The sequence below is a fragment of the Apiospora marii genome, assembly GCF_038362585.1.
Source record: "Apiospora marii strain CBS 49790 chromosome Unknown utg000005l_segment0_segment0, whole genome shotgun sequence".
Lineage (NCBI taxonomy): Eukaryota > Fungi > Ascomycota > Sordariomycetes > Amphisphaeriales > Apiosporaceae > Apiospora > Apiospora marii.
The window spans coordinates 2,120,220-2,132,817 of NW_027117377.1; the positions used below are offsets into that span (position 1 = coordinate 2,120,220).

Sequence of the window (12,598 nt, forward strand, 5' to 3'; positions counted from 1 at the left end):
GGAGTGCAGGGGAAACAGTCCACCGAACCAACTGAGCAGGGTGAGCAACCTGGAAATCACATTCTTGGGCGAGAGCAAACACATCAAACAACAAGGTGCCAATCACTGTAGGCATTGCAGAGAGGAACCAACACGAGCTGTAACGTCGTTTAGGATTCCAAAACCGTCTTTTCCGGATGGCCTAATTAAGTGACATCGTACATACAAAACAGTCAAGCTCGTAGAGTCGTATGATACAGGTCGTTGGATTACTTCCCCCTAGCACCAGGTTCCCGTACATCTCATGCATGAAGGCCAAACAAAACAGGGGGCAAGCGATACTCGTTTTTGGGGACATCGAAAAATCTGCCTCGGCGTACCGGGCTGACTCTATTTCATTGATTCATCGATACCCTCTTGAAAGTACCCCGATATTGGTTGATATTGCAAGTTTATCGGCCAGCCAGCTTGCTGAGGATACCACCGCTCTTCTTCTTGTCGGCGTCGAAGACGTTCAGCAGGCTCTTCCAGACCTGGCCGGGCTCTTGGCTGGCATCGATGGACTTCCAGATGCCGGTGTTCTGGTAGTAGCCCACAACGGGGGCGGTCTGGGCGTGGTAGGTCACGAGGCGCTTCTTCAGGGCCTCGGCGTTGTCGTCGGAGCGCTGAACCAGGGGCTCGCCGGTGATGTCATCCTTCATGTAGGACTTGGGAGGGTTGAAGGTGCTGTGGTAGCTGCGACCCGAGGCGGGGTGGACCAGTCGGCCGGTGATACGCGCCACAAGCAGAGCATCGTCGATCTTGAGCTCAACGGCGTGTTGCAGGGGCGACTTCTTCTCGGCCAACATCTTGTCCAGGGCTTCGGCCTGGGGGATGGTACGAGGGAAACCGTCCAGAATGAAGCTGCTGCATGTTAGATTGCGTGTCCGCGGAGGTACCCTCGGGGGAAATTGGCTGCACATACCCTCCCTTGCATTCCTTGTTGGTCTCGAGCTCGGCCTTGATCATGCCGATAACGATGTCGTCGCTGACCAGACCACCAGCATCCATGATCTTCTTAGCTTCCCGACCGAGGTCCGTCTTGGCCGCGATTTGCGATCGAAGCATGTCACCGGTTGCCTTTCGAGTATCGTTAGCAGGTTGTGTGGTATTGTCGCCGGGTCGCGCCGCCTAGACTGTACGCACCAAGTGGCAGCACGAGAACTTCTCCTTGATCTTGGGTGCCTGGGTGCCCTTGCCTATTGAGACACAATCGAGTTAGTGAACCGGCTACGTAATCTGCCAAGTCGCACTGTCGTTCAGAAGCTTACCGGCACCGGGGGGTCCCATCAGGATCATGCGCACGCCATCGGTGGACTTGACCTCGCCGGTCTGGCGCTGCTCAAGGCTCTGGACGCGCTGGTCGAGGGATGTGACGACATCGCGCAACCGCTGGATTTCCTGGTCAATGACACCCATTTTTTCTGATAGGGGAGCGCTGGAAGAAGAGCCGGACCGAGGCGATCGGGGAGGGTCGAAAGAGGGGAGATGGAGGGGTGGAAGAGCCGAGAGGGTGGGAATAAGATCTGTTGTAGAATGGGAATGAGCAAAGAAGAGAGGAGGAAGGGAGAAAGGTTCGAAGCTCCGAGTCTGGAGGTTTGCCCAGGTCTTTACTTTCGCTCTTATTTGTTCGCGAATAGCTTTCCAAGCCCAGGACAGGGAACAGGTTGCGACAAGAAACCCACCCAGCAATTGGGGCCTGCCAGTGGCTGCGGAACTGGTTTTCAGTGGACCCGACGCACAACCACGAGGCAGCGAGGGCGCCCGTTAGCGGCCTTCGGTCGCCTGGAGCTCGGCTAATCTTTGGAATCTGCTTAGGTTGGCTAACTGCCACTGACAGGTACCTGGAGTGAGTGATTTGACGGCACTGCATCATCTCTTGGGAGAGGTTCAACAACTTCCCTTGAGCCGCTGCAGGAAGGGCGAGGATCGTCGAGAACACAAGCACAACCAACGGCTTCCCCCCTTTCGATCTATTTTAAGGCATCACGTCTGATTTGGACAGTTCATATCAGACCATCACATCAAGCCTCGAGGTCCACTGGTAGCCCATTCTAACTTGCTTCCCACGTACGGATTCGGCATTACTGTGGACTATACGTTACATAATTGTTTTCTGGAATCTCAGCGGTTGGACGTTCAAGCTTTAAAACCGAGATCTCCGGTATTTGATGGATTGAACAGATATGTTATTGGTGTTTCCAAAACAAGAAATATTATGACCGATCATTTGACTTAACGAGTGATATATACATACAGCCTTGGCCACGAGCATTTCTGATGCAGTCTGTTTCTGTAGACACATCCCATACATGGCATAGACGAAATGTGAGTAGAGATGCATGCATGTGCAGCGAGCCGCGGTCATTCCTAAAAATTCCCCTTCGTCCCTGTCGGCCGGTAACGACGGAGTTTCATGTGAGCTTGCCGTCCACGTATTTCTTGGATCTTACACAAGATGGACGGGGTTAGTATGGCCGAGGTGGGGGATTGCAGCTATCAGCCACCACAGCCACAGAGTCCGATGAGGCGGAAGCTTCTTCCCTGAGCTTCCGCCCGTTGGTGGGGGCAGTCTTCGGGTACGTACCTCGAGCTTAGGCAAGGCAGCCTCACCACTACGCAGCACTCCGTACAAGCTGTGGTGTGCACTGAACTGGCCCATCATCAATCGGATCATATCCTCAGCCTTCTCATCCAGCCAGCGCCAGCCCAAACCACCACCTACCACATCTCCCATCCTCTGCAATTCCATCATTACGTCCGCTTCTTGCTGAACCCTTCGACCCAGCGGGGTATTAGAACACATACGGACGGATCGCCACGATGCCCGCCACCACCGCCGAGACTCTCTCGTTTGTCTCGAGAAACGTCACCGTCGCCCCCCTCGTCCTTCTTTCCGTCGTCGATCACTACAACAGAGCGGCCAAGGGCACAAGGAAGCGAGTCGTCGGTGTTCTGCTCGGACAGAATGATGGAAAGAATGTCAGAGTCTCCAACAGTTTCGCAGGTACGGACAATGCAGCCCACCAGGACTTTTCGCGAATGGACAGCCAGGTCGCACTTTTGGGGACATCCCGAAGCTAACATGCAATTCTCCCATAGTGCCGTTTGAGGAAGACAACGATGACCCTTCAGTATGGTTCCTCGACCACAACTACGTCGAGAACATGAACGACATGTTCAAGAAGGTCAACGCCCGGGAGAAATTAATAGGATGGTACCATTCCGGCCCGAAGCTGCGCGCATCGGATCTCGAGATCAATGAGCTGTTCAAGCGCTACACACCGAATCCGCTACTCGTTATCATCGACGTTCAGCCCAAGGAGTCCGGCGTACCAACGGATGCCTACTTTGCGGTGGAAGAGATCAAGGACGTAAGTAGAGCATACATTCCACCGCCTACGGACCCAAAAGCTAACAAGAACCAGGATGGCACAACCACCTCCAAGACCTTTGTCCACACACCATCGACCATTGAGGCCGAGGAAGCAGAGGAGATTGGTGTAGAGCACCTGCTTCGCGATATCCGCGATGTTGCTATCGGCACCCTCTCTACCCGAATCACGAACCAGCTGCAATCGCTACAAGGCCTTCACCTGCGACTGCGCGAGATCCAGACCTACCTCCAGAAAGTGCAGGACGGACAATTACCCGTCAACCACGCCGTGTTGGGCAACCTGCAGGACATCTTCAACCTTCTGCCGAACCTCTCAACACCCAAGCCTACTGCTGATGGCAAGCCCGGCAATGCTAGTGAACTGTCGCATGCCATGAGCGTCAAGACCAACGACCAGCTGCTGGCCATCTACCTTAGCAGTCTGATTCGCGCCATCACTGCCTTCCACGACTTGATCGAGAACAAGATCCAGAACCGTCAGCAACAAGAGGAGAAGGAGGCCAAGAAGGAGGAGGCCGCGGCAGCATCCAAGGAGGGCGACAAAGACAAGAAGGAGGGCGGTGCCAACGGCGTGAACGGGGAGACGACAGAGAAGAGCGGCGAGAAGGAGAAGAAGAAATGAGCACCATGACAAGTGATGCGTTACGGCGTTCTGGTAATGCATTCTGAGATGGCATTATGTATAATAGCCTGATACTAGACGATATGGACAGTCCGGTTCAGGCACGTTAGGCTAAAAATGATAGAGCTTGGCCATGATGACGATAAGTTCGTATTTTCGCATATTGGATGCGTGATGCTATCTGCTTGTGATATTATCGATCGACAGATCGCGCTCTTCAACCCCGAAAACAACAAACAGGCGTACTGTAACAGCAAATCGCATCCTTAACTCCGATCATCGCCCAGGGGTATCTCAAGTTCTGTGTCTCGCAGCCACCTTACATAGTATTTTTGGCCTCGGCTTTAGATACCGGCTACCAGTCCGGCAGCCTCCTCCTTCACAACCTCCCTCTCCGCCACATAGCCACCCATGACGCCCTGCCACCTCTCTGCCAGCACACACGCGAGGAGATGCTTGCAACACGGGACCCCACCGGTGCCTACTACGACGCCATCGCCGTCCTCCGCGGGGACCAGGCCATCCCGACTCATGCTGCCAAAGTCCCAGGCGTCATCCTTCCCCTTTTCGTTTTCGTGCCCTTGCTGACGCCTTTTGTCTGGATACCGCCCACAAGGGGCATCGTCGCGGCGGCGGCGAGACGATGAAGAGGAAGGGTGTATGCGATAGACCGGCGCGTCGCCCTCGGCGGGGAATGCCGAAAACGCAAAGGCGGCGCAGCTGCAGTTCCACGCCCGGGTTTGGACGACGTAGGTCGGGCCGGCTCCGCCTCCTCCTTCGGCTAGGGCTTCGACGGCTCGTCGGCCGCGGCGCGAGGGCTGCTGGGCGGAGCGGACGAGGTAGAAGTAGTTTGGTTCCTGGTACGGATCCTTATCCTCTTCTGGTAGGGCATCTTCTTCTGATGCTTCTGCTATGTGGTCGCCCTGCGGAGCTGGAACCGCAGTGGCAGCAACATCGACCGGGATGATGCGGGTCACGAGGCGCCGGTCCAGCAGGTCTAGGGCCGGGAGGAGGACGTTGGGGTAGAGGGTGTGGAGCGTGGCTAGAAGAGGCCTGGCTTGGGGAGGGAGGGATCTTAAGGGGTTTGGGGACGGGACTGGCTGGGGCCCTGATGCTGGTGTTGATGGGGCGAAGCTGGATAGGGTATTGATGAGGGACGTGAGAATGGCCCTTGGCGTTGGGAGCGTTTCGGCCATGGGATTTCTTCGGATTGGCAGCAATCTTGCCCTGATGCCTCTGAACCGGTATGATGGGTTGCAGGCGATGATTCAGCCCGATTCGTATTTGCAGCGGAAGCCTGCGCTCCGCGAAATCACTTATTCGATGGTCTTTCGGAGTGAGAAGGGATGGTAGTAGTACAGAGATATGCCCCACTAATGCCCGCCATAATTGACGACGATAGGCCGCAATTCTCCCTACCTCCAGCAGTTAAGCAACTTCATGCAACCATCGACTGCTCAGCCATACATATATGTACAATAACCCCCCCTATTCATCCCGACAGCCAGGAAACCAATACCTTCAATCTCCATATGCCCATTTTTTCTGACGAGGGGAAAGCTGTATCTCCATACCCCTCATGTAAAAGACCGAAAGGAGGAGGCCGAACCACGCGAGCCAGAAGGCCGGTGTCCGACATGCGTCGCGCCATATCATACCGGTGTCTGGCTGGAATAATCTGTACAGATATCGTATGTAAGTCAAGTGCATAGCGACACATTCTTGGGCGGCTCTTTCGCGTCTTTTATATTTTCGCGGCAAATGGCTTGCGTTTGTCCGCACACGCCCGTCTCCATGATAGATGGCAGGCAAGAAACTTACATCTGCGCAATGAAGGCGAGGAACGCCGCATTCCAGAGCCCGCCGACAAAAAGCCTCTGCCCCGTGACAGGTTTCAGTATGAAGGGCCCTTCTTCTTGCAAGGCGTCCGGCGCCGATGAAGTGGTGCCCGATTTATTGCTGTCGGGCTCACCGTCCTTGCTGCCGTTCGCCTTGGGGGAGTATATTTCCTGCCCCCTGTTTCCTCCTTCCCTCTCGGCTATCTGCTGCTCCTCTTTTTCTTCCTCGTCGCCGCCGCTGCTACTGTGCCCTTCTTCTTCCTCGTCGCTGCTGCCGCTGTGCTCTTCCTCTTGGGGAGGATGGCCTTCCCGGGAGGCCGGCGTGCCCAGAGGATTGACGCTTGACGACGCGATCGACACGTTGCGGCTGTGCCGCTGCTGCTCGGCTCGCTCCTTCTGCTGCTTTTGCCCCTGCTTCTTGCGGCGGTCATTCTTGTTGCGACCCATGTTCGACGATGTCGTAGTGTCGTTGAGTACCTGCGAAGCGGGCTGCTGAGACGATGACGGCTCTATGACAGTAGGAGTAGGAGTAGCAGCAGCAGTGACACAATCGCGATTGGAGCGCCGCGAGCGCTTGTTTCGTCGTTGCGCCATCTGCCGGGACTCGTATGCCAAGTCAGAAAAAGCAGGCGCGATGCTTCTTGGGACGGTCCTTCCCGCTGGTTCCAATGACTATCCCACGGGTGCCTGTCCCGTCGTTCTCCTTCCTTGACAAAGTAGTTGGCCGTGATTCACACAAGGCAATGGCCAATATTGGACAGAGAACCTTCGCGATGCGATACCGTAGTAGTATCGATATCCCGGATATCTGTTTTGTCTCGAATACGTTCTGGACTGCCTGAGATCCTAATGAACTTGACTGACTTGAATCGAGGCGCCTCGAATAACGGCCTTCACGGTCATAGGGTGAGATAGCTCTGATTTCATTTGTTGTTGTCTACGGAGCACCCTTTCTTGCTACGAAGTGCTTAGTCTTCAAAGAAAATGCTCATTGTTGCTCAATGCCTACGTAAGCCCAAACCAGCTTTGGAGCAATATGCCGTCCGTATCTGACCGCCATGGCTAAGGAAGTTGGCAATCTACTGAACTCAAGCATCGTGTGTTGGTTTGTGCAGAGAGTTGAAGTTCGTATTGTAAAGAAAGGTAAAGCAAGCGCTCCGTAATCAGTGCTGATCTATGTCCACTAAAAAGGGGGTAAGGCGTAAAATGTGGCTCAGTGGCCAGCGAGTGGCCTCTGACCTCCCATGTTCAATGGAGTGGCCGACCTACTCAGTAAGTATAGATGCATTACCTACAGTCTCACAAGGGGGCTTCAACTCGTAGTATAGTAAGTGATTAATCTAAGTGTTTTTTTCTTATATTGCAGAGTGTGAACCTTGGGATATCTCTATGTAACATTTGAATCTTCACGTATTTTTGTGGCCCCTAGGCTGTGCCTCCATCTTTGGTTTGGTACACATTAATATTCCAGATTACACCCACTCCTTCGGCTCCCGCAGCACCTCGAGCAACCGCGACTCCCGGCTCTTCGGCTCAGGCTCGTGCATGTACGCCCACTGCGCCGTCCGGGGCAGGCTGATCAGGATGCTCTCCACCCGCGAGCCCGGCGTGTTCAGGCCGAAGGCGGTGCCTCGGTCGTGGACCAGGTTGAACTCCACGTAGCGACCGCGGCGGATCTGCTGCCACTCCTTCTCCTTGGCTGTGAAGGGCGCGTCCTTGCGCTTCTCGAGAATGGGCAGGTACGACGGCAGGAAGCTGTCCAGCACCGACCGCACAAAGGCAAAGCCGTTTTGTGTATCCACGACGTCCTCGTCCAGGTCGTCAAAGAAGATACCGCCGATTCCTCGGCGCTCTCCTCGGTGCTTGTTGTTGAAGTAGTCGTCACACCAGGCCTTGTATCGGGGGTAGTACTCCTTGTCGTGCTTGTCGCACGCCTCCTTCAGTGTGCGGTGGAAGTGGACGGCGTCCTCGTCGAACAGGTAGCTCGGGGTCAAATCACTGCCTCCGCCAAACCAGGCGGCCTGCGGTGTGCCGTCGGGGTTCATGGTCTCGAAATACCGGCAGTTCATGTGCACGGTCGGGGCCATGGGGTTGTGGGGGTGCAGGACCAGACTCAGGCCGAGCGCGTAGAAGTCGAGGTTGTCTACATCCTTGACGTTCTTGTGGTTTTGGCGCATTGCCGCAATGCCGCCCTTCGTCAGGGTACCGTACACGACACTAATATTTACACCGGCCTTCTCGAAGACGTTGCCATCTTGTAGGACACAAGAGGTACCGCCTCCACCGTTGGGTCGCTTCCACTCGTCCTGCTTAAACCGGTTGCCGTCGATTTGTTCTAAAGCGAAGACAATATCTTTCTGCTTCTGTCGGATGGCCTCTTCCATGCGAAGGCGCATGGGCGAGTGCTCGTTGATGCCCTCCTCTTTCTTTAACCGCTCGTCGAGGTCGGCGAGGGTCCGCGCCTCGAACTTCATGGGATCTTGGTAGGCCTGTGGATAGAGAGAGTTGGGTCAGCCATTGGCCCTTCCAGGACGGTCCAATTGGGAGGGAGGAAGCTTCTTACCATCTGGTAGGCGAGTACAGACAAGGTGACAGCTCCGACAGTAGCGAAATGGACAGCGCGGGAGGGCGTTTTCTTTGCGTTCGAGCTGAAGAATCGTCGAGGCAATCGTGGGACAGCGACGGCCGGCCGCAGCCTTAAGAAGGTTGAACCACCCCGCCGGGACATGGCTCCGATCAAATGACTGAGCTGAGCTGGGTTACAAGGAATCCAAGGAAATTGGCACGAACGATAATGAGTACACAAAGGAACGACGGGAGGAAGTCGGGCGAGAAGGGTCTTGTCGCCCGATCATTGCACAAGAATCGAATGTTAGTCAGGTGTTTGGCCTGTCTGGGGGGGCAGCCCTTGGCAAATAGATTGACGGAAAGCTTCGCTGGCTAATTGAAGGCTAGTACCGCTGTACCTGTCCCAGCAATCAAGCCAGCGAGGCCAGCAAACGTAGCGGCCGGGGCCACCCCCCACCTGGCCACTAGAGACTAGCCGACCACTAACCTGGATCCCATTAGTGCGAGAGTGCTGACCGTCGGCAAATCACCAGCGCCTAATTGGCCCGCGCTGCTGGAATCCAGCGCGTCCAGAAAGGCCTTAAACAGGACATAGTCAGCAGATATCACCTGGATCGTCATGACCTCTTTCTCTTCTGAGCGCCGCCCCGACCGACTATTCGCACGCGCAATTGCTTGTACTTGCCATTGCCAGATCGATCGAACTTGTTGAGGACGCCCAGCTTCCCGATCCAGCTTCGTCGTCAGCTGCATCGTCCGTTTGCGGCGCGCTTGTAACTAACCTGGCGTGTGCCGCAGCAGGGAATGGGCAAAACTTGCCGCCAACGCGGCAAGTTACCTCGGAAGCCCAGGATAACCCCGTCGGCATTACTGGAGACCGGCCCCTTTGCTCCCCTTTGCTCTGGCGAGCACGAACCACTACAGTCAGACAATCCTGTCATAAACAGAGCATTTCCCCAACTATCAGACGCTTTGCTGAGCATCGAGGGAAAAGGGCTCTGCTGAACATGATGTGATAGCTGAGCCCGTGAGTAAGATGTATTGATGTATATGATGGTCGCATTCGATCGATCGGATTGCACCCGCCCACCCCCTAAACGGCCGCGGCAGCTTTTCCCCCTCGTTGCTCTCAACTCCTGCTTTCTACGCATTCTGCCAATGCTGTTTCATCGCGATAGGCTCTATGAGATTTTGCGAGACAGCGATATGTTATCTTTATGTAATTGGCTGCCTGCATTATGTATGCAAGAGCGCTGATTGGTCGGACTTGTCGTGAGAACGACATCATTGCCCTGGAGTCGGGGACCTTGATGGGCAGCCAGGGGCAAAGCTGCACACGACATGACCGTGTATATTTCCCGTATAAATAAAATGGCAAAAATGGTGTTCGGCTGTTCTACAGAATGCAGATGACTCCAGATCCTTGGTGACTGACTACGATTTTCCCCTGAGAAATTTCTCCAAGTAACAATGACACAAGCAAAGCGTAAGAACGGCGGCCAGCCCGAGGCAACAGCAGGCAAGAAGACAAAGGGATCGACTGAAGCTACAACAACCCTGAAGAAGGCTGCTCCCCCAAAGCCCCTTCCAGTGACCCTGTTGTCTGGCTTCCTCGGCAGTGGGAAGACCACGCTGCTCAACCATATCTTGAAGGGCGACCACGGCCTTCGGATCGCTGTGATCGTGAACGACATCGGAGCGTAAGTCGACTGAACCCCCCTGACGAGTTTACAAGCCAAGCAACTCGCTAACATATATTGACTCTAGCATCAACGTCGACGCGAAGCTAATCAAGCAGTCGAACCACCGACTGACCAAGACCGAAGAAAAGGTCATCGCCCTCCAGAATGGCTGCATCTGCTGCACCTTGCGCGGCGACCTGCTCGAGGAGCTCGTCCACCTCGCCGAGCTGGACCAGTTCGACTACATCGTGATCGAGAGCAGCGGCATCAGCGAGCCGGAGCAGGTCGCCGAGACGTTCGACGAGCAGTTCTCCGAGACCATGCGCGCCATCGACCAGAACGCCGACGGTGTCGATCAGGAACTCGACGATGACATGCGCGATGTGCTGCGCCGCATCGTCGACGCCGGTGGGCTGGACAAGTTCGCCGTCCTTGATACTGCTGTCACTGTCATTGACGCCTTTACTATCATGGGCGACTTCAACACGGACCAGCTCATCGCTGACACCCGAAAGGACGTCGTGCCCGACGAGGACGAGCGTACGGTGTCGGATTTGATGGTGGACCAGATCGAGTTCGCCAACGTCATCATCCTGAACAAGACGGACATGGTGACTAGCAAGGAGCTTGCCTCGGTCCGGTCCCTCATATCCAGGTTGAACCGCCGTGCCACGGTCTACGAGACAAGCCTCAAGCGTGCTGATTTTGATGTCAAGAGCATTCTCAACACCACGATGTTCAACCTCGAAGATGCAAAGGTTCGAAAGACCTGGCTGGAGGACTTACACCACATGACCATGCAACAGGTAAGCAACCCCTCCCCTCACATCGACGCCATTATATCATGATGTTGACATATTGCCGTAGATCAATGGTCGTAACAAGATTACCCCGAAACCGGAAACGGAAGAGTACAACGTCCGCAACTTCATCTACCAGAGACGCCGGCCCTTCCACCCGCAAAGGCTATGGAAGCTCATCTACGACAAGTTCATCGTGCAGCAGCAAGACGATGAGGATGAGCCGTCCAGCAGCGCCGAGGATGACGAAGACGGCGAGCCGTCCAGCAGCGCCGAGGATGACGAAGACGGCGACTCATCCGACATCGACAACGACAAAGAATCTGATGGTACCTCCGGCGATGATGAAGAAGATGAGGAAGAGGATCTGAACCCTCCCTCTAACCAGGAGATCCTGGCCAACAAGAGCAACCACCCCCTACTAGCCCGCCTATTCCGCTCCAAGGGAACCTTCTTCCTCGCCACGCGCCCCAGCTACCAGGGCCAGTGGTCGCAGGCGGGCGCCATGTTGGCGCTGACGGGCGGGGACCCCTGGTTCTGCACCCTGCCGTTCGAGGAGTGGACGTCGGGTGACGACGAGATCGACGCCATGATCTGGCACGACATCAAAGGGGGCGAGGATGACGATCATGGTGGTGATGGCAGCAGCAGCAGCAGCAGCAGTTGGGGCGATCGGAGGCAGGAGATCGTGTTCATCGGCGAGGACCTGGATGTCGAGGGTTTGCAGGCGCTACTGGATGAATGCTTGCTCGACGATGCCGAGTTCGCTGCGTGGGAGGCCGTGATGAAGATGGCGCCGCTGAGCGATGAGGGCAAAACGGAGGCGCTGCAGAAGGATTTTAATGATGGGTTTGCGGATTGGGTCTACGAGAATGATGAACATGATCACGGAATTTAAAATACCGGGCACTGTAGCAACAAGTGAGATATGAGGAAAGATACTTCAGATTAGTAATTATCGACACAAGGGACTGCACTTCAAGCGTATGTATGGAAACAAACGAAGCAATAGGAAATGAGTTCAGACCAACGGAAATATTGGTAATAGGCAATTTTGCATCAGTTATTTTAAGCATCGTGCTAAGAGGATGACGGTGGAAGTGCAAGCCTGGGATTATTCTCATGAGAGCATGGAGACAAGTGAGGATCGTGAGAAACCCGACTTTGCATCAAGATTGGGCTTGTAGCAGACACGGGTAGGAATAAGAAGAGTATTTACTCGTGATCAACAGTAAGAAAAAAGAACAAAAAATTGATCCCCTTCTGCCAGCTCGCACGTAACAATTAGTACCGACATCAACTTCACAGGTATATACGTGCTACCCTAAACCGAAGCCGGTACGATGCCTCCTGTGAACGCCTCCGTAATGGCGCAGTACTAACTGCCGTGTACGAGCCGACAGGCAATCCCTCAAAGTCTTGTGGTGTCAAACTAGGAGGCCAGAGGCCGGAATCGAACCAGCGTTGCCTAATAGCAAATCCATACACACTACCACTTGACCAGAGAGAACATGTCTACCAACTGACCACCTGAGATCCTTGGGATGATTTGATTGTAGTTGTACCTATATGCCTTGGTAGGCACTAGATAAGATTGCTAGCCTGTAGGATTGGTCGCCTGGCCGGCCTGCAAATGGGTGGCCGGAGCAAAGCTTCACCTATTTCTCACGTAC

General features: G+C 54.7%; 6 protein-coding genes across 6 annotated transcripts; 2 read left to right on the plus strand and 4 right to left on the minus strand.

The window, feature by feature from the left end:
* Positions 1-431: 431 nt before the first annotated feature.
* Positions 432-1,437, minus strand: PG985_008574 (adenylate kinase; the record flags this gene model as incomplete). Its single annotated transcript, XM_066828342.1, has 4 exons — positions 432-882; positions 944-1,098; positions 1,165-1,217; positions 1,290-1,437. 4 exons carry the CDS (start codon positions 1,435-1,437, stop codon positions 432-434), a joined length of 807 nt encoding a protein of 268 aa, XP_066683254.1.
* Positions 1,438-2,841: 1,404 nt separating this feature from the next.
* PG985_008575 (26S proteasome regulatory subunit) lies at positions 2,842-4,037 on the plus strand (the record flags this gene model as incomplete). Its single annotated transcript, XM_066828343.1, has 3 exons — positions 2,842-3,025; positions 3,121-3,392; positions 3,447-4,037. 3 exons carry the CDS (start codon positions 2,842-2,844, stop codon positions 4,035-4,037), a joined length of 1,047 nt encoding a protein of 348 aa, XP_066683255.1.
* A 344-nt stretch (positions 4,038-4,381) lies between these two features.
* On the minus strand, positions 4,382-5,233 carry PG985_008576 (uncharacterized protein; the record flags this gene model as incomplete). Its single annotated transcript, XM_066828344.1, has 1 exon — positions 4,382-5,233. The coding sequence occupies one exon, from the start codon at positions 5,231-5,233 to the stop codon at positions 4,382-4,384; it is 852 nt and encodes a 283-aa protein (XP_066683256.1).
* Positions 5,234-5,854: 621 nt separating this feature from the next.
* PG985_008577 (uncharacterized protein) lies at positions 5,855-6,469 on the minus strand (the record flags this gene model as incomplete). The annotated part of the gene is made up of 1 exon (XM_066828345.1): positions 5,855-6,469. One exon carries the CDS (start codon positions 6,467-6,469, stop codon positions 5,855-5,857), a length of 615 nt encoding a protein of 204 aa, XP_066683257.1.
* Positions 6,470-7,347: 878 nt separating this feature from the next.
* Positions 7,348-8,603, minus strand: PG985_008578 (coproporphyrinogen III oxidase; the record flags this gene model as incomplete). Its single annotated transcript, XM_066828346.1, has 2 exons — positions 7,348-8,364; positions 8,439-8,603. The coding sequence occupies 2 exons, from the start codon at positions 8,601-8,603 to the stop codon at positions 7,348-7,350; spliced, it is 1,182 nt and encodes a 393-aa protein (XP_066683258.1).
* Positions 8,604-9,913: 1,310 nt separating this feature from the next.
* On the plus strand, positions 9,914-11,823 carry PG985_008579 (uncharacterized protein; the record flags this gene model as incomplete). Its single annotated transcript, XM_066828347.1, has 3 exons — positions 9,914-10,143; positions 10,211-10,931; positions 10,993-11,823. 3 exons carry the CDS (start codon positions 9,914-9,916, stop codon positions 11,821-11,823), a joined length of 1,782 nt encoding a protein of 593 aa, XP_066683259.1.
* Between the last annotated feature and the right edge of the window lie 775 nt (positions 11,824-12,598).